The sequence below is a fragment of the Aristolochia californica genome, unplaced genomic scaffold, assembly GCF_029961685.1.
Source record: "Aristolochia californica isolate CCGP_79_NKW_82.1479 unplaced genomic scaffold, dmAriCali1.0.hap1 SCAF_3, whole genome shotgun sequence".
Lineage (NCBI taxonomy): Eukaryota > Viridiplantae > Streptophyta > Magnoliopsida > Piperales > Aristolochiaceae > Aristolochia > Aristolochia californica.
The window spans coordinates 43,027,035-43,046,692 of record NW_027181992.1 but is presented as its reverse complement, the minus strand read 5'-3'; the positions used below and the strand labels follow the sequence as shown (position 1 = coordinate 43,046,692).

General features: G+C 41.0%; 1 protein-coding gene across 1 annotated transcript in view; it reads right to left on the bottom strand.

The window, feature by feature from the left end:
• LOC137960030 (sister-chromatid cohesion protein 3) overlaps positions 1–19,658 on the bottom strand; it is a 35,367-nt gene that overhangs the window by 14,108 nt on the left and 1,601 nt on the right. The window contains 14 exon segments of the mRNA XM_068807484.1: positions 4,820–4,960; positions 5,216–5,322; positions 5,493–5,637; positions 5,777–5,977; positions 6,074–6,211; positions 6,290–6,490; positions 6,563–6,724; positions 6,966–7,139; positions 17,826–17,953; positions 18,087–18,232; positions 18,347–18,525; positions 18,612–18,756; positions 18,870–19,106; positions 19,193–19,356. Of these exon segments, the coding sequence (XP_068663585.1) occupies positions 4,820–4,960; positions 5,216–5,322; positions 5,493–5,637; positions 5,777–5,977; positions 6,074–6,211; positions 6,290–6,490; positions 6,563–6,724; positions 6,966–7,139; positions 17,826–17,953; positions 18,087–18,232; positions 18,347–18,525; positions 18,612–18,756; positions 18,870–19,106; positions 19,193–19,356 (2,268 nt within the window).

The following is a 19,658-nucleotide window of genomic DNA, read 5'->3' as shown; positions in this document are numbered from 1 at the left end:
GAGTTGTAGCCATGGAAGGTGTCTGTTGCTTGTAAACTTGCAAAGGCTTGGGTGACTCTAGAACCGTTAGAGAAATTTGCTCAATACAAGGAACATCCTCCACAGGAAGCAGAACAACAACATCAACACTCACAGGAACACCACCAGATTCGACTAATTGTGAAAAGAACATTACGTTTTCAAAAAAGTAAATATTTTCTGAGACATGTCTTCTTTACAGATGAACAGTGGCACTTATACCTCTTTTGAGAACGTGAAGATCCAAAAAACACACAATTGTTTTGGGAGACAATTTATCAAGCAAAGGACCAAGAGCATGTATATAGTAGACAAACCTAAATACATTTCGATGGATAAGAAATACACTCACTATTAGGGTTGATAACTTTGAGTGGTATTTGTCTACCAAGTAGAAAGGAAGGCATCCTATTAATCAAAAAGCATGTTGTAAGAACCAAGATCACCCCAATAATATTTAGGAACCTTCATATAGATAATCATGGTGTGTGCAACATCCAACAGATGATGATTCTTCCTTATAGCCACACTATTTTACCGTGGAGTGTATGCACATGAAGATTGGTGAAGAATACCAAGGGAAATACAAAGAGAATCAAATTTATTGTTCATGAATTAAGCCCATTATCTGTATGTAACACATGAATAGAAGCACTAAATTGATTCTTCATTTCATTGTAAAAGTTGAGGAATACATCAAAAACTTCTAATTTGTCTCAAAAGAAATATACCCACATATACTTACTAATAATCATCAATAAAAGAAACAAAATTCTAATAACCAAAAAGACTTGGAACCCGATATAGAACTCGTACATCTGAATGAAAAACCTCAAATAAACTATGACTACGATGTGGATGAAAAGGAAAACTAGCTCTATGGTGCTTCCCCAACTGACCTTAATTACACTGAAATGACAAGGTGGAAAGTAATGTTAAGTTATGGAACCTAATCAACACCCCTACGCTGAGTCGGTCCACAATATATTAACTGCTGTTTCATTAAAAGCAGTTTGGGAATTTCACTCTTGTCAAGCGGTTGCCCTAGTTTTCTCTTTATAATTGGGGGGGTGCTGCTATTAGGGTTTTATTATCATTGCGAAGAATCATCTGTTGCAGCCCACGAGAGAAGATAGAGAAAAACACCTTTCAGGTATACAATTTCTCTTATAAACTATTTCATCTTTATAGTGGATTACTGTAAACTATTTCATCTTTTTGTATTCTCGTGCTTGCTTTTTACTTATTCCATGATTATTATTATTGCTCTCATTAGTTTGAAATTAAGGCGTCTAATTCCTAACAAGTAACTATAGAAATAGTTGTTAGAGCTTCTCTAGAGATGGATGTCCAAGCAGAAAATGCCACAGAAACGATGTCTACTATCTGACATGCTGAAGGGGATGATGTTTCAGAAGCTTCCAAGTAGTAAAGACCTCCACTCTTATGCTCAAAACCAATCATCTTCCTCGTCTGAATGTCCTAAAAAATACAATGAGTAAGAAAAAATGTTATTGAACACTGTAAGGTCTTTGCAAATTAGGGTTAAGGAGAAAGTTGGTGGAATCATCCGAATACCATCTAGTGAGGAAAGAGAACCATCTGCTAATGCAACATTTTAAAATTGGGAAGAGACCAATTAAGAAAAGAAAACACTAGGGCATGCCTGACTTGTGCGTGGAAGCACCCAAATCAATGACCCATGGGGATACTAGATTCACATGGAATGCAAACGAGCCGAGGTATGTAGACTTACCTAAACTAGCCAAAGTAGCTATGACAGTAGGAGCATTCTGGATATGGATGAGGAGGAAGCAGTTAACTGGGCCATGTACTGACCTAGCTATTGAAATCGTCAAAGACACCAGAAAGAATACCAGTAGCACCAGCAAGAGAGGCTGGCCCACTTTCTGTGGCACTGGAATTAGCCCAGAGAGACTTACCAAACTTGTCCCAACATGTCTTAGTAGTGATTAATACGCCCACAATGACCACACCGCCTTTCACTACTACCTTCTCCACGTCCTCTACCATGACCAGAGACATCTCTGCTTTGACTACAACCACCATGACCACACCTATTGGTGGTTTTTGAGTGCTACTAGGCTTGCTGAATAAGAAGAGCAGCAGCCTCAAAATCTTTACTTCCTTGCTACTAGGTGGAACCACTGCCACTTTAGCCTGCGTAACTCAATTAAATACCTTGGCAAAAGAAGGAACATCTGTTGCTGCAAGAATTTGAGCCCTAATTGCATCATCCTGGGATCCCAAACCATCTAGAAATTTAGCCACATACAATTCTCCCCTTTAATTTCAAAGATTAATTTCATTTGTAGAAACTAGATAAATATCTCAATTTCTTGTAGAATTCCTTGCAACTCACTAAAATAGTCTACAACCGACCTATCTCCCCTCTTCAAGGCAAACAACTAAGTGTATTAACTGATACACTCTTGATAAATTGCTCTCTTAGGCATACAAAAACTCCAGGACTGTCCAAACCCGTTTTGAAGTATCACAATCCATGACTGACTTTTAAACTTGACATCCATACTATTAAGTTGCCAGATCATAACTTGACTATTCTCAACTTCCCAATCATCTGTAAGAGGATGTGGAGGATAATCTCTCAGATGTTTGGCTAGCCTTCAAGTATATTTTCACATATCTGGCCTAACTCAAGTAATTCAAACCAATCAACTTTTATGTAGTAATCACAATTGTGTCCTTTCCTTCAAAATATCCCCTTTCATTCATCGAAGAGACAACTTCACCCAAATCAGACATTTTGACTACTAGATAGCCCCAAACAAGCAGAACTACTATCCAGCAGCAAAACACAACAAACCAACACTCAAATACATCCAACAGACCTGAGCAGATGATTTGGGCCCCACACAAAGTGAAAACTTTAGGGCATCTATTTGTCACCAGCTATAGAGCTAACAATATATATCATAGCAGTTTAAAATCACCGTAGATAATAAAAAATCTTCCAGATCAAAAGAAGACGCAGGCCCAAGATCAGATCTGTGAGTCTTAACAAGCGTAGGAAAAAGGTACTAGTCTCCAACAACCCTCTAGGGGCACATAAATCAAGGATAACTGCTCAATAGGAAAGCACAAGCATCAACCCAGGACTATGGCATAAAATAAGTGAAAAGGACTTAACCTTTAACCCCAATCACCAGAAAATTGGAGAAAGAAAACTCTTCCAAGAGATGTAGCAGATTTAGGAAAAGAAAAAAGAGCACTTAGAGTGTCACCTCAGATGGATCTAGCACTCTGATACCATGTAGAAAAGAAAAAGGAGAGAAATAGAGGAAGATGAGAGAAATCGGAGAGAGAGGAAGACAAGAGTGCTGCACTGTTCATGAGGAGAAATTAGACCTCCTCCTTTAAATAAATAAGTCACTTAAATGATAGATAGGTATAATACCAGAAATGCCCCTCTAGATCCAATAACTTATCTCCTTGAATAACAACCATATGAACCTGAAAATTTAAACTGAGACTTAACACAACTTGGTAACTACTCTCCTAGTCCTAGAGGGACAATATATGAATGTAAAATAACTAAAATACCCCTGATATTTACAACTTTAACAAGACATCACAGTAAAAAAGCCGATTCTATTGTCAAATTCATCTGCCACAAGTGTATCCTATTTCTATTTTAAGCTGTGAAGGCCACCTAAAGAGGAACAAATCACATGAACAAATAGAGTGGGGGAAAAGACAAGAATGATGCTTGGAAAATCTAGATTGAGAACAAAATCCATGAGGCCAACTTTGTCCATTTTCAGCTTAAGCCATAGGTTTCACCCATTTTCTAATGTTAAGGTCCATTTCTTCCTTTTCTACAAGGTCTTGCCATGCATTTTTGTTTCATGTGTCCTCTTCATTTCAGATTTTTTTCTTTGAGATTAAAAATAATTAATAAAATAGCAACTACAGCAATGTTTTGAATACAAAGAAGAAGATGGATGCTTAGAAATATAACAACTTCTTAGTGTAAAAACAGGTTTCAATGATTCATAAGCTGGATCCTGAGTTTGAATTCAGAGTCCACCAATCCTAGAGGTAGTACAAATTCTTTATCCATGCTAATTGCACTGGATAACAACTAGCTCTGGCACTGGAGCATTTGAATTAGAGAAAACACATGTTCGGAACAGAAAATTGGTGGTACATTGATCATGTATTTCTGTGGAGAAACCTACCAAGGGACAAATGGAACTACTTGTGAGCTGACCCTTTAGCAGTACCAGGTTGGGTGACAAAAGAAGAGCTGATCTAAAATGTATCCGTTGCAGCTTTAGTGACCCCAACAAAATCAAGAAATATAGAAAAAGTAAGCTTTATTCTTGTAATTTACCCCGACATGGTCGAGGCAAGCCTCTGATGAGTTATGGCTACTTCAAGCAGTAATGGATACTATAGTCCACAAGATGTGCAGTAGAGATGGGATAAAGAACTATGAAATAGTGCAACTTATCTGAAGGAGTGTTTGATTAACTTCTGAAAATTACCTTTCTACCTTGTTTAAATTTGTCAGAGTACTTTAAAAAAAACAAAAATATCAAATCGTACTTTTCTGCTTTAACAATAATCAACAAATAAATAACAAAAAAGCTTCCGAAAGCAGAAAAGCAGGTCACTTTTTTTTTATAAAGAAAAGCAGGTCACTGAAAGAGCAGAAATAGTTTCCAAAAGTCAATTCATATGTGAACTCAGTCTTTTTGATATCTACATGTATGGAATGACAATATATATATATATATAATAAGTTATTACATACCTTTCGCATTGCCTCTAGAAATAGATCTGGTATATCATTGCTAGCAGTTTTCTTTAGAAAAGATATCAGATGCTTTACAATCTCTGCTACACTTGTTCCATGGATGACGAAGTGAGAAACTATCTCTGATCCAAGATAATCCTGCACAGAAGACCTAAAAAAATGAAAGACATTCCAAAGTGAAGCACCAAATAACAAAGCAATCTCTAGTCTTGCTGTAACTGTAATCTAAGAGCAACAGCCATTTTTCCTTTTTCTCCTGGCAATGTGAGGGTTGGAATGGACAGAAACAGTGGCAAGAGTATTTACAAACACCATTTCCTGATCTTGCAAAGCAATCTCACAGGAAGATCTTCACCAACAATTTTACTAGTCATCTAAGATGGAAAGCAGCACCTTGGGAACAGTGTTAGTGGCCACCAATTTTGCTGCAGCAATCATGACAGCATCTCGGTTTGTCTCCTCAATATATTCTTCATTCACATCTTCCTCTTCTGTCTCATCTATAAGGTTATAATTGAGTCAAGCTTAAAGTACAACGTCTTCCAAATAATTAAGTAGACTGTCTGTAAGATGATGAGGATTACATGACAGAATAGCTGCATGATATATCATATAACTACAGTCTTAATGTGTTATTACTGAACAGAAAGCAGCAGGACAAACAATTTACCTGAAATATCAAGCCTCTGCTCACAAACCTTCCAAAATTTTTGAATAATGGCAGTTTCTGGACTAAATCCCAGTGCTTCTAACTTTGTAGAAAGAAACCTAGGTTTTTTGAATAAGCACCACAGTTCCGCAAGTATCACAACAACCTTAAGAAATAAGAAAAACATAAAAAATAAAAATCCCACAACAGATGAAAGTGAAGCTGTTACAGTTAAGTTCAAGGTAAGACAAATATAAAAATAAAAAATACATAAAAACCAGCAGTAGTTAAATGATTATACTTACTCTACAAGGAAGAACACCCCTAGTACTTCTCTCCTCCTTAACTTGAAGAAGGCTGTCAAGAATGTGTTCTAGTAGATTGAACAAAGTGTCACGCTTGGCCAGAAGAGAAGAGACAGATGCTTCAGAAACATTGTCACTGTCAATAGAATAAAGACACCAGGCTATGTGCAAGTACATGTTGAGTAGTAGAAAACTCAGGACCTAGTACAGGGTGACAAAGAAAACAAGAAAGCGCTTGAGCAAGATATTTAACACTCAACAAAAGAATTTTTTTACATATGATCAGTCTTTACATACCTCACTGTTAGTATTTTTAAAATCTTTAAGGATGACTGCCATATCTTCATAAAAGCCTTCAACAGGTACAGATTTTGACAATTGAAGCTCATATAATCGCTTCAAATTGACAAGTAGGGAATAATCATCATCTCCCACCTGAAAACTGAAAATGGTTAATTATTGTCTCACTGGCAAATTATCAAATACATAATAGTAGGGCAAAAAGAAAAGTACCGCTACTTCTTTTATAGCTGACTTAATCTTAACTATCAGCTCATTCTCAAGTTCCTTCAGTTTATTTTCAGCAAAATCTTGAAGATCTGCTTTACTTTCTGTTACACAAAATGTAATAGCCTTCACGCATGACCTCAAGGTTTCTTTTTCACCATGCTTGAAAAAAGCATCTTTTATGAGCTGGAGAACAGTCTTAAAATTCTGACAATAAGCAGGAACTGTTAGATATCTTGTATGCCAAGAATAAATGAGAAAAAAAATCCATTTACTCACTTGTTCCTGCCTCTTCAAAGAATACAGCTCAAGCTTCAGATGCACTATCAACTCAACCAGCAAAGACACTTTCTCTTTGTCAGCCAAGTACTTGCGTAAAAGCTGAGAGTACCTCTTGATCATCACAGCAGTTATTTCTCGCCGGCTATTTTCCAGCACTTCCTAATAATTCCAATAGGAAAAGAAATAGAAAGAAAAAAGTCATATATGCTGGTGTCTTATGCTAGGAGACACACTCAAGAAAGAAAAACATATTTGATCTCCCTGTAGAGAGTAATATGCAATAGGATCCATGACAAGCCAAAAGGAATTTTCATCACATGGATGCAATAGGCTTCAGGTCTTTGAATTTAATAGAGAGAGTCAAAGACATGTGCATGTACAATTATGAAACCAATATTACCTTTTGTGCTTTAGTGTAATATTGTTTACGATTATCAGTTGCAGGGACAATCTTTTCTCCAACAGCTTTCCTGACAGAGGCACAAAGAAGCCGAACCAAGCTTGTTGCATCAACATCAGTAAGTTCAACTGATGGGTTCTCATCTAAGAGCATAGAGATAATACACTTCCAGTCCTGTGACACAGATGAACCCATGAAACAAGATCTTCTAAATATGGCTACCGTATATTCAGCAAAGCAGAAACCCATCACTTTTTTCACATTAAAGAAGAAAGAGATTACTCACTTACAGTTCATTGTAAATCAAAATGTGTGCAGGAAAGCAGTTCCCTTCACACAAAGGGCATGTGGAACCAATGCCCCAGGAAGAAAAATAATAACGAATAAATAACTGTAGTATTTATTATTATAGTAATGAATAAAAAAATTACTATTATAGTATAATTGTCTATTTCCTTTCCCTCTTCCAGTGCCCAGTTACTGTTGCCAATCGGTTAGAATTTCTGAAGAGAAGGTTTCTTTGGGATGGCCCTAACGATGAAAGGAAATACAATCTGGTGAAATGGGCTGATGTTTGCCATCCTATTCACCTCGGCAGTCTCAGTATTAGAAGCATCTCCGGCACCAATTCTGCCTTCCTGCTCAAATGGCTATGGAAATTCAAAACATTCCCTTCTCTGACATGGCATTCCCTGCTAAGAAAGCCGCCAGTGTGAGGGTTGGTGGATTGACAGGGGGGGGGGGGGGGGGGGAGGGGGGTGTGCAGCTGACACCTTCTCTTGCCGCTCTGGAGGAAGCTCCTTTTCCTCCTTCCCCGTTTCTCTACTGCTGTTATATTGTTCCTATTACTAGTATATTCTTGTTATCACTATTGTCATAACTACTAGTACTATGATTAGATCTGTCAATAATACTAAATGAATTCCATTTTAATCCAACAAAAGTTGCAATTTTCCATAAAAGAGAAAATATAAGTTAAGTTAGGATCTCTAATGTATTGGATATTAGACAATCTCATCAGAGTTTCTGAAATTGGTCTAGGGAATTATATTAGGGTTACCCAAAATCCCAGACATCGTGGCCGAGATATTGTCTTGACACCAGACAAAATGGTTGTCTCATATTTGATCCAAAGAGTAAACCATCATAAAAAAAGTCTGAATATATCTGAGAAATTAAAAATAGTCACCTTCATCAAATATATACAAGTGAAATTTAAGAGGAACTGAAATAGTAGAGAAGCACGTAATTCTCTGGTCTACTCAAATTCTTTCTTTAATCTAGATAGTTTACCATCTAATTGGAGTTTTTTTTTTAAATGATGATAATTTTATTTCAAAGAAAGGGAAGATACATCAAGGGAGGTCTCCCCTAACAACAAGAGATTGAAGAAGGGGAGAAGAGGCAAGCTTAGCACACAAATTAGCAGCCGAATTGGCTGATCTAAGTACATGAGACCAAGTACAAGAAATGGTGGATACAATGTCCAAAATATCAAGAAAAATCTGCTAGTGACGCCATGGGGGGGAAGGATGAGGTGGAGCACCATCCGATGACGACCTTGGAATCTCCCTCCACAATAAGGGGACCACTGAAGCGGTCCTAAAAGATACGCAAGCTATGAAGAACACCAGAGAGCTCAGCAATGGTCGAGTCAGCAATTCCGAGAGGCCAAAGTAAGAGAGTATGGCGGTGCCGCCTGGATAAAAAATCACCCCACCAAAGCCAGCCAAACCTAGGTTCCCAAAAGCGCTACATCAAAATTTAGCTTATAATGTCCGGTGGGGGGAAGCTCCCAAACAGCAACTCGGCAAGGGGCAGAGGGGACAGACATATGAGCAATAATCTTCCAATTGGAGCGGACCAGGAAACAAGAGAGGCAGTCGAATTCTTTTCGGGAGCAGATGCATGTAGAGATGAGCCCAATGATGGCATAGGAGACTTCAGTAGCAGATAGGAAAGCACAGTAAAACCGTCTGGAGTTCCACTCCTTCCAAAGGCACTAAGCGACGAAAGCTATGTAGGCAGTCAACAGAAGCTTACCCAAGCTGGGAAGGCGGGTCCCAGAAGAGAAACGACACATGGTGCTCAAGTCAAGTGGGATGCAGAAGCTGAGACCCATACTATCAATCATGTAAGTCCACACCTTCGAGGCGAAGTCATAGTGGAGTAGAAGATGACTCACAGTTTCAACCTCCGTCTCGCAGAAGGGGTAGAGAGGATCAGAAGTGCTATTATCGCACCTGATAAGGTTGTCTGCAATGAGGATCTTATTGTGGCAGGCACTTCAGAGAAAAAACATCACCTTGGGCGAGGCCGAGAAGCTCCAAATAAAAGCTACTGGGTGGGGGGCAGCCAACCGAGTCTATCCCATAAGATGGTCGTAGGCCGAGGAGACTGAGAATCGCCTGTTGTCATCATGGAGCCAGATCATCTAGTTCGCCGTCTGATGGCAGACAATAACACTACCAAGACTATCAATCAAGCCACAAACAGAATGGCTTCCTCATCAGTAAGAGCACATCTAATGCAAAGATTCCATGAGCCATTCCACCAAGCGTCAGAGACAGAAAAGTCACGACTGGTGGTGAGCTGAAGCAGAGGTGGATAAAACAAGGCAAGAGAGCCATCGCCCGACCACCAATCCGTCCAAAAACGCAGACTAGAGCCATCCCCGACAAAGAACTGAATGGCAATGCGAAAAGTGGAAAAAAGATGAAACATGGCCTTGGAGTTGTAACTAAATGACACATTGTATTTGATCAATTAAAAGACTTCAATTTAACCATTAGTATGGATTATCTAATATTAATTGTGAGACTAGTAGTTTATAGTTTTTCTAAACTTTCCTAGATGCAAACCTTGGAACATCTTATCGGTGATAATTCAAGGGTATTAGTGGTTGACTTGAAATTGCAAAGCATCAAATATGAATCTCATAGTTGTCATAGACTACTCTACTATGTTGGGACCAAAATATATTGGATTCAAATTAAACCCCCTGTCTCATTATGAGACAAGCCATGGGGCAATCTCAGTGAGTTGAAAACCATGTATCCTCTCATAATAGTCCAACTGTTAAGCACCTAGCCAATACATCCCAAAAGACCGGCCTGTTAGGAGCAGAAGGCATAGGTACTTAACTCCAGGACCATAACAGTACACCCCATCCGCCCGAGCCAACAACCACAGCGGCACTAACACAGCAACGAGAGCCGGGTCAGGATCCCATAATCCCTTACAGCCCAACGCCAGGGGCGTGTGGTCCTCCTGCACGCGTGGGGACTCGAACGCGGGACATAGCGCCTACTCTAATACCAAATGTTATGTCCCAGTTCCATGGATCATCCACCAGACGTTCTCCTCCTTGTTTCCGATCGGAAAACGTGAAGATAACTGAGCTTGTGAAGGGAAGCTCACCCTGGAGCTCAAAGGGAGAATCCGATTGACTAACAGCTAATTTGATTAATGCTTCCTTCCATACAGACTGGCGCCCTCCTTATAACAAGAAGGCCATGATGCTTACACTTCTCAAGACATACCCTTCCCAAGCCTTGACGCTAACATTTTCCAAGACATACATTTCCCAAGCCATGACCCTAACACTTCCCAAGCCATGACGTGGCCCACACTCATAACATAAAATTATATTACACCCAACCCTTAACCTTATTTGAAATTGACCCCACCAAAGTCCTACTTCTACCTGCTACTCTAGCCATAACATTACTCCCCTCCTGGAGAACGAGCTTGCCCTCAAGCTCAAAGGTAGGTCTGCTTGTCCGTGCCGATGTCTGGATCCAGGCACAAGAGTCAACCGCGGTAGCTGTGTCAGCCCGTTGGATGACAAAAGTAGAGCATCGTGGTAAACGACGAGCCTGCAACACAAAAGCTGGAGATGGCAGCATACGATGGATAGTGTAGAGAATCCCTGCGAGCGTCGCCGATTAAAATGAGATGATGACCAGCTTATTGAATTCCGGAGGGTTTGAAATAATTATACCCATGAAGTAATGCATCAAATCCAGCAGGGAGTGAAGGAAGTATTGGACTCCTTCCACAACACATCGATTGGATTCAGGGACTAAATCCGGCATTAGTTGCATAACAGATAAATCAAACAGCCACAGCCCAAGCCGAGAATGTGAGCACAATAAGCCGAGAATGTGATCCACAATGTAAGCATTCATTTCAGTATGCAAGCTAAAAATTTGCCTAACTTGCTTAACGGGGGCATCATAAAATGACTTCAGACCTGATGAGAATTTGGTGTTCCTCCGATGGAATAAAAGACTATAATGGTTGGACAGTGCGTTCAATTCCTCAAGTGGTTCAGGGCCACCATATATGGAAAAGCATCGGTCAGTTGTGGCTTCCTCAAACTGTTCAGCATCAGTTTCCCAATCAGGTTCTTTGAAAATCTTCTCAACCTTAATACTAGTCACACTAATCAGTAGGTCCATCGGCTCCTTGCCAACATGTGCAAGAACTGGCAGACCTGTTGTAGGCAATGCGTTACCACTCTCTTCCAAAGATGGTGCGAGAGAACCAGCTTGAGCAGGCAGATCCCCACTCGGAAGGGAAACAGCAAGGCTTGGAGCAGAAATCTCAATCCTAATAATGATAGCATATAGACCACGCAACACAAGTATCAAGTGCACTGCAAAAACCTTTCGTGAAGTAATTAGACCAAACTCAGAACCCAATGCGCTCAGTTGCTCATCATCTGCGCTGTTAATCAGGGTCTGCCAGTGCAGGTTCACCCCATGGAACGTCACTACAGGTGCCTTATAAATGAACATGTTTGTCCGGCAGCCATTGGTCTCCAGTGCCGGAAATGCCATGAATGAAACAGAGACGCTACGGCCGAGTGCAGCCCCAACATCATAATGAGGCCACAAAAAAATTTTCAACATCCAAGAATGAACAAGAACAAATGCACTGGTTTTGTTCCCATCAACCGGAATAAAATTTCTCATCCAATGCATTTGCTGTACCGTTGCCAGAAAACCCCAAAATTTTCCATCACGCATTGCATACAAACGGCCCCGAAGTCCAGCAAAATTGGTCCGATGCGCTGCTTCACGGAACATCAAAATTGATGCACGCACCACTGTAAGAAAGGGTGGAACGGCAATTGCATACCTGATTTTGGGCCTAGCAACCACGAAGTGAAGGCCGTTTACAACACCACAAACAGGGGCCTCATCTTGGTGAAGCCAGTTTAATTCGAAATCTGCGAGGCGAGCCCTCTCTGCTTCCGCCAGGGCCACGAATTCAATTTCGAAATCGAAAGCTCTGGGTTTGGGGGGTTGCACGTTGTCGTTTGCCTGTGGCCGATGGCGAACATCGGCAAACCGGTGCTGACATGGCAAAAATGCGGGCGCTCGTTGGTCCGTTCCGGCGGAATTCGTGGCCCATAAGCTGCCAAAGCATCCAGTGCCTTGGGTTGCGCTGTCGGAAGAAGTGGGATGGCGTCCCGGGAAACAGGTGTGGTGGAATACCCGCCGAGTTCCATAAATTGGGATGGCCGCAGCCTGATTTCGGAAAGTCAGGGAGTTGTTCCGAGACAGGGAGCGCCACGATTTCAGGCTACTTCGGTGCGGGAAGACGCATGGCGTCCAGTGAGAAATGGTTTGATGGCCAATCCCCTTCCTGTTTGGCCGACGAAGTATGTGTGGAGGATCCCTCCGATGTCAGGCATGTTGAGTCCCCACTTTCGGAAGTCACCGCCGCGGAAGAGACAGAGGGCTCTCTGATGTCGTGCTCCGCAGATTTCTCTGATTTGGTTTCTGCGGTACTGCCCGGACTAGCAGAAATCCGAGCAATAGATGCTCCAAACTGAAGACGGATTTGAGGAGTTGTGTGCAGAGGAATATCGCGGGGCCCGTGAAGTTGGATAAACTAGAGCAGAGGTACATTTGTGTTGCTGTTGCCGTGAAAGCTCCCTGGAGGGGTCTGAGCAGGACACATAGGAGGCGTAGGCGGGAGTCGAGGGTTGGGGTATTCCGCAGAGCTTGAGCCACTGCCCAGACGGGGAACCTCCCTTGAACCCAAAGAGTTGAAAAGCTGGAGCATGGTCTCCCGAAACTTCTGGAACTCCGTCTGAAGCTCTGTTCGAAGGTCTTCAATGGTTGTACGCCCATCCACTGGAGAGGAAGAGTCGTCCAAGGTGGTCCGCTCTGATACCAAATGTTAAGCACCTAGCCAATACATCCCAAAAGACCGGCCTGTTAGGAGCGGAAGGCATAGGTACTTAATCCTAGGACCATCACACCAACATAGACCTAGAACTAGAAACATCATTTACTTACTACATGAGAAGAGACTTTCCAACTTCTGCTATCATTTTAGATGGACCTTGATCCAACTTTAGCATATCACTACCAACATGAAAAATGACAAACTCAGCAAAAATCATTGAAGTCTAGCAGGGATTAAAGCTCTACCACAGTCATTTTTCTGAGCCTTTGGAGGCGGAAGGAAATTCCAAGGCAGTGATGAGCTGGTGCATAAAGTCTCTTCATGGCCTCCTCGAAGGCACTGGAAAGTTTATTAAGAGATTTGTGACCTTGGAATTCATGTTGTTTTAAATGGTCCCAAGTTAGCAGACATGCCAATAATCTCGTTGACATCTCAGCTAAAACAATAGAACATCAATGTCTCATTGTTGTGATCACCCCTTCTTAATCAGTTTTGCTTGCTGCTTGGCTTTAATGAAATCAACATTCTCAAAAAAAAAGAACAAAAAATACCTTTTATTAAAAGTGATATTACAGACTTAACCATTTGCTCTATTTCCTCTACCACACTGCATTCATACAGATTTGCTAAAAAAATTATTTTTTTGAAATGATGCTGAATTTTATTAAGAGAGCTCAAACGAGCAGATTACACAAGGGGAAGCCTTCCCAAACAAAGAGAGATTGTTGGGAGGTTCTGAATTTTGCCAATTTATCAGCCAAAGAATTGGTTGATCTAGGAACGAGGTTCCAATTACAATGAATGGATGACACTATGTCAGCAATACAATCAGTGATTGGCCAGTAGCGCCAAGGAGGGGAGCTTTCTTTTGAACACCAACTGATGACAGTCTTTGAATCGCCTTCAATAATCAGCTTGCCATGGAGCCGCTCTTTAAAGATTTGGAGGCCGAACAGAAGAGCACTCACTTCAGCAGTATTTGAATCAACAATACCCACCGGCTCTAGATAGCATGGAATAGGGTCTCCACTGCAGTCTCTGAAAACACCACCAGCTCCAGTCGGCCCAAGACAGCCTAAAGCACTGCCATCAAATTGAGTTTGATGTAGTCGTAAGGGGGAGGATCCCAGGTGGCCATAACCGGATTCCTACGGGGGCCCGCCATGTGCGCTATCAAACCCTAATTTTCTCGAAGGGAGACACCCGATAGAGAAGCAAACTCCTTCCTAGAATGTAGCCAGCTCGAGATAAGGCTCACTGCTTGAGAAGCTACATTATCCGAGTTGCTTGCCTTGGAGTTGAATCTCCGGTTGTTTCGCTCTAGCCATATACACCATGGGACATGTGCAAGGCATGCCATGAGAATTATCTTGCCCGGCTTAGAAAGGTGTATCCCCATAACCATCTTAAAGGTGCCAAAAAGGTCCTGATGTAGCCCCATTTGAAGACCAATCTTCTGAAATATCTTCATCCAGACTTGCCATGAAAAGTCGTAATGTAAGAGAACATGCTGGACTGTCACATCACACACTACAAAGGGAGCAAGTGCGCTCGGGGGCGGTGTAACCTCTTTTATGGAGGTTGTCAGAGGTGAGGATATGTTCCCTGATGGCCGTCCACACAAAGAATTTGATTTTATTAGGCACTGAGAGCTTCCATGTCAGGTTTGCCTTGTGCTCATGCATGTTGTAATCTTGTTTTCAAATGTGAGAGTAGGCGGATGGAACTGTGAATCGGCCATTAATGCTAGGCTTCCATGTCAGTTTATCAACTGCATGCTCACGAATAGTAGTGCTGCTGAGTCTAGAGAGAAGAGAGCAAAAAGCAGTAGTTTCCTCATCATTTAATCCCTGATGAAACCTAAGACTCCATGAGCGATCTCTCCAAGAATCAGCCACTGAGCAAGAGAGGTCCCTCGCCACTCTAGAGAGCCCCGGGAAATCCTCGGAGAGGGGGCGAGGGCCACACCATTCATCCGACCAAAAGAGGAGGGTCCTTCCATTGCTTGTGTGAAAGGAAGTTGCATCTCTGAATATTGGGAGGAGCTTTTGAATTGATTTCCATATCGGGGATAGGAGCCAAGTAGCGCTATCCTCCCTCCACCAGACACCAAAAGGTTGAAGATCGAACCTGACCATTTCACCCCTTAGGCTGTTATGCTTGATGTTGAAGCTCCTGATCCATTTGAGCAAAAGGGCATTGTTCATCTCCTTCGTAGGCCAAATGCCTAAACCACCCCGATTTCAAGGCATGCAAATATCCTTCCAACTCACCATATGGTATCTGAAAGTGTCCTCTAATTCTCTCCAGAGAAAACATCGACAGATGGCGTCAATCCTGTTGCAAACTGAGGCCAAACAGTGCATGAATGATAATAAATAGTTTGGCAGCCCTACCAAATAAGACTTGAGGAGAGTGAGCCGCCCAACCATAGATAAAAGTTTGCCCCTCCAAGTAGCTAGTCTCTTCTCAGATTTTTCAATAAGGGGGGACCAAAGTATTGCCGAAGGCCGAGAGTCAAAGAGTGGTAGTCCAAGATATGTAGCTGGCAAGTTTCCCACTGAGCACCCCAAATAGTCAGCCATTCCCTAAAGTACAAGTGTGTCAATATGATAGCCTAGGAAGGTGGTTTTCTTTTAGTTAATGTTCTGACCAGAAGCCAGTTCAAATAGTCCCAATACAACACGCAGTTTTCGGACCTGATCCATAGTACCAACCCCAAAGCAAATTGTATCGTCTGCAAACTGAAGAATTGGCACATCAAAGGCTGCACAGTCCGTCGTGGGGAGGAGCCAACCCAGGTTTTTGGCCGAATAGATCAAAGATGATAGGTATTCTGCTACCATATTAAAGAGCAAATGGGAAAGGGGGTCTCCCTGCCTGATTCCCCTGGATCCCTTAAAATAACCGCAAGCCGTTCCATTGAGAAGAACAGAGTAGCTTGCAAAGGAGATGCAACTTTGAATCCAAAAGCACCATTTTTCCCCGAATCCCATCTTCCCCAGGAGAGTATCCAAAAGCTTCCAATTAACTCTGTCAAAGGTTTTCTCAAAATCTAGCTTTAGGATGAATCTGGGAAGCTTTAAAGCCTTAAAATGGTGGATGAGCTCGTGACATGTCATGGCCGAGTCTAATATATTTCTTCCCTTGATAAAAGCACTCTGGTCATGATGGATGGCTATAGGGAGAACCGCCCTGAGGCGATTGGCAAGGAGGCGTGCAAGCACCTTGTAAGCACTGGTGGTGAGGCTGATCGACCGAAAGTCAGAAAGAATTCATGCCCCTTCTTTTTTAGGGATGAGGGCAATAAATGAAGCTCTGATGCCATGCTGATAGAACAAGTGGACCATGCAGGCAATATCGTGTCTGATGAAGGGCCAGCATCGGCGATAAAATTCCCCATTGAAACCATCCGGACCCGGAGCACGATCCAAAGGAAGACCCCAAGCTGCTTTTTCAATTTCCTTACTAGAGAAAGGGAGCTCGAGAGACTAGCTGCGGCCGAAGGAATAACCTAAGATGAACCCTTTCGAAGAAAGGGCGAACTAGTTGGCCATCGGAGTATAATTCTACAAAAAAGTTCACCAGTGAGTCTGAAATAAGGGATCAATCCGAGGTACTCTCATCATTGACGCTGAGTGCGGTAATGAGGTTGGCTCTTCTCCGAGCAGAGGCGACTGCATGGAAGAATTTAGTATTGGCATCCCCCTCAACGAGCCATTTAAATCTTGCACGCTGCTTCCAGTGCACAAGCTCACTATGAGCGAAGGATTGCATTTGCCCTTGAAGGGCGTATCTCTGAGTTACTTCTGAGGAAGAGAGGCTTCTAGATTCCTCTTTAGAGTCAAGAGTGGAAATCTGAGGATTGCTAAATTTCTTTTCCAGTTCTCATGCTTTTAAAGAAAATAGTTCTATATTTGGAAAAAACGGTGAGTTCAAATATGACATCTGAGAAGAGATACCAGAATGCCATCTCTATATCACCTAGGGACTAAAATGAGTAACTCATTATGAAGCCAGCCAAATGCAACACGACTTGCCAAGCATGAGGCTATCTCACTTAGTGGACAACCATGTATCTTATTGACCCAGAGTTAGAAAAATCATGTACTTATTACATGAGAAAAGACCTCCCAACTTCAGTTAGTCATTTTAGGATGGACCACAATCCAACTTTAACATATCCCAATACCTATGAAAAATGATAAAAAATACCATTCACTAAAACTGATATTAAAGACTAACTAATCCCTCTATTTCCCCTTTCCAGTTGCATTCATACAGCCATGCAAAATTTCCTTTCCTGTTCTCACAATTTCAAGGAAAATAGTTTTATATGAGTGGAAAAAATGGTTATCTCATATATTACATCTGAAAAGAGATAACAGATTACCGTTCTCTACAGACAACTATTACCAGAATGACTAAATTGAGTGTGTTTTTCTGAACCAATATAAGACCAATTATTTTTTTAGGTTGAAGTAGAAGTAGCATTACCGCAGCAGTATTTGAAATAAGATATTAATATAAAATTAACAATAATATGTTAAATAATATCTAATATTAATGATGATGATGATAATAAAAGAAGAAGATGACGATGAAAATGAAGAAGAAAATGACTAACAAGTATCAGGAATCGATCTCTCATCTTACCTTCATGGCTTTCATATCATCCCAGACATCATCAATGACATAAGCACTAAGTATTGGATCTTTTGAAAACTCTCTTAGTATTTGCAGTAGTCTAGCCAAATGAACTTCAGAAGCTTCATTGTCTTCACCTAAAATACATTCCCTACTTCAGATAATATATTTAATTTTTTGAAAGAATTCAGAAATATGATTCATTCCCAATTTCAGATAATGTTAAAACTGATATAACCAACTTTAAGTTTGACCAAAAATTTTGTGTACCTCTCGACCCTGATTGAGAGCTAGCAAATTTTTGGGCTATCAAATGTTCATAAACAAGTTCTCCTATTGCCCGCCTAATTGCTGGCGGTTCATCAATAAGTAGATCATATAGAGGACCTAACTCATCCTCTGCAAGAAGCTCATGCCTGCCAATACCATAAAAGACAATCATTCATCACTAAAACCTAGTTCAACAGTTTTCTGGAAAACAAAAGCTTCAAAAGTGATACTTCATAATATGTAAAAGATGAATTGATTACCTTAATAATTGCTTGAGAAGTCCTATAGCAGAAACTGCCACAGAAACATCAATATCATCAGCAAGCTCAACCATTCTATTACAAAACCTTTCAGTGAAAAGGCCAAGTGATGGGACAATGTCATCCACTTCATAAAGATTTTGAAGGGCAAAGATTGAAGTTTTTCTGACAGCTGCAACCTTTAGAAGCAGTTAGACAAACTAGCATGTCAGATGGGATAAGGTAGACTTAGAAAAACAAAAGTAGTTAGATGAAAAAATGTTACTTTGTCATTAAGAGTCCAACCAAGGTATTTTAAGTACATATCCTGCAAGAATAGTGATGGATATGACACTATCCACACACCAAGGGCTTTGATGCTCATCTGTCGAATATCTGGATCGATATCACGGTACCGGTGCATGAATAACCTTCAAAAGGGCAAATGTTACTTCATGGTTCAGAATAGGAAGAGGAATGCACACATTTTTTATTTAATATCTGTGTCAACACACACTAATATAACATCCATGGTTTTCTGTACCCAGAGTATATTTTGCGCATCATCTCCTCTGCTGCAGTTATCTTCTCATGCGTTGCAGATAACCTGTTGCTAAGTGACTCCAAACGAGGTCCATCATGTCTTTTCTTTTTCTCAGCAGTCAACTGTCTCTGGGTAGTTTCACGCTGCCCAGCAAGTGCTTTAGCAACGGTTATAAAAGAAGTAACAAGCTGGAGACCCACAATTGAACCCACCACACGATAAACTCTGGGTGGAGTGCTGCATCCCATATGTAGCAAGATTTAGATTAGAAAAAAATGTTTAATTAATTAAACAGCAACAGGAATGAGAAACACCTAACTTACCACGATAATGCAATAACATAATCCATGCATTTCTCAAACAAAATTTGGTCAAAGAGCGGCCCATTTTGGCATTCAATAACCAGATTATCCCAGAATGATGAAAGGTTTTCCTTGAAGTTCTTATATTCCTTACTTTTGGAAGTATACCAGTCATCAACTTCCCCCTGTATTATCAAACAAGTCAAAGAAAAAGCTAAAGAAACATCAAATATGATTTCAATATTTTGCATATGACAGAATTTAAGGCACTACACAATGATAAATTTGTTAAAACTCAAATCTGGTCAAAGAACAAGCACACTAATAGAAAATCAAAACCATCACTTTGATGGGCCAGCAGGAAAATGCATACAATCCCAGATCACATGACTGATTAATGATACTGATCTTCCAAGTTTCACCTACTAGTGAGAAGAATCCAGATCCTCTCTTCCAGATCACATGACTGAATAATATTCCCCTCCCC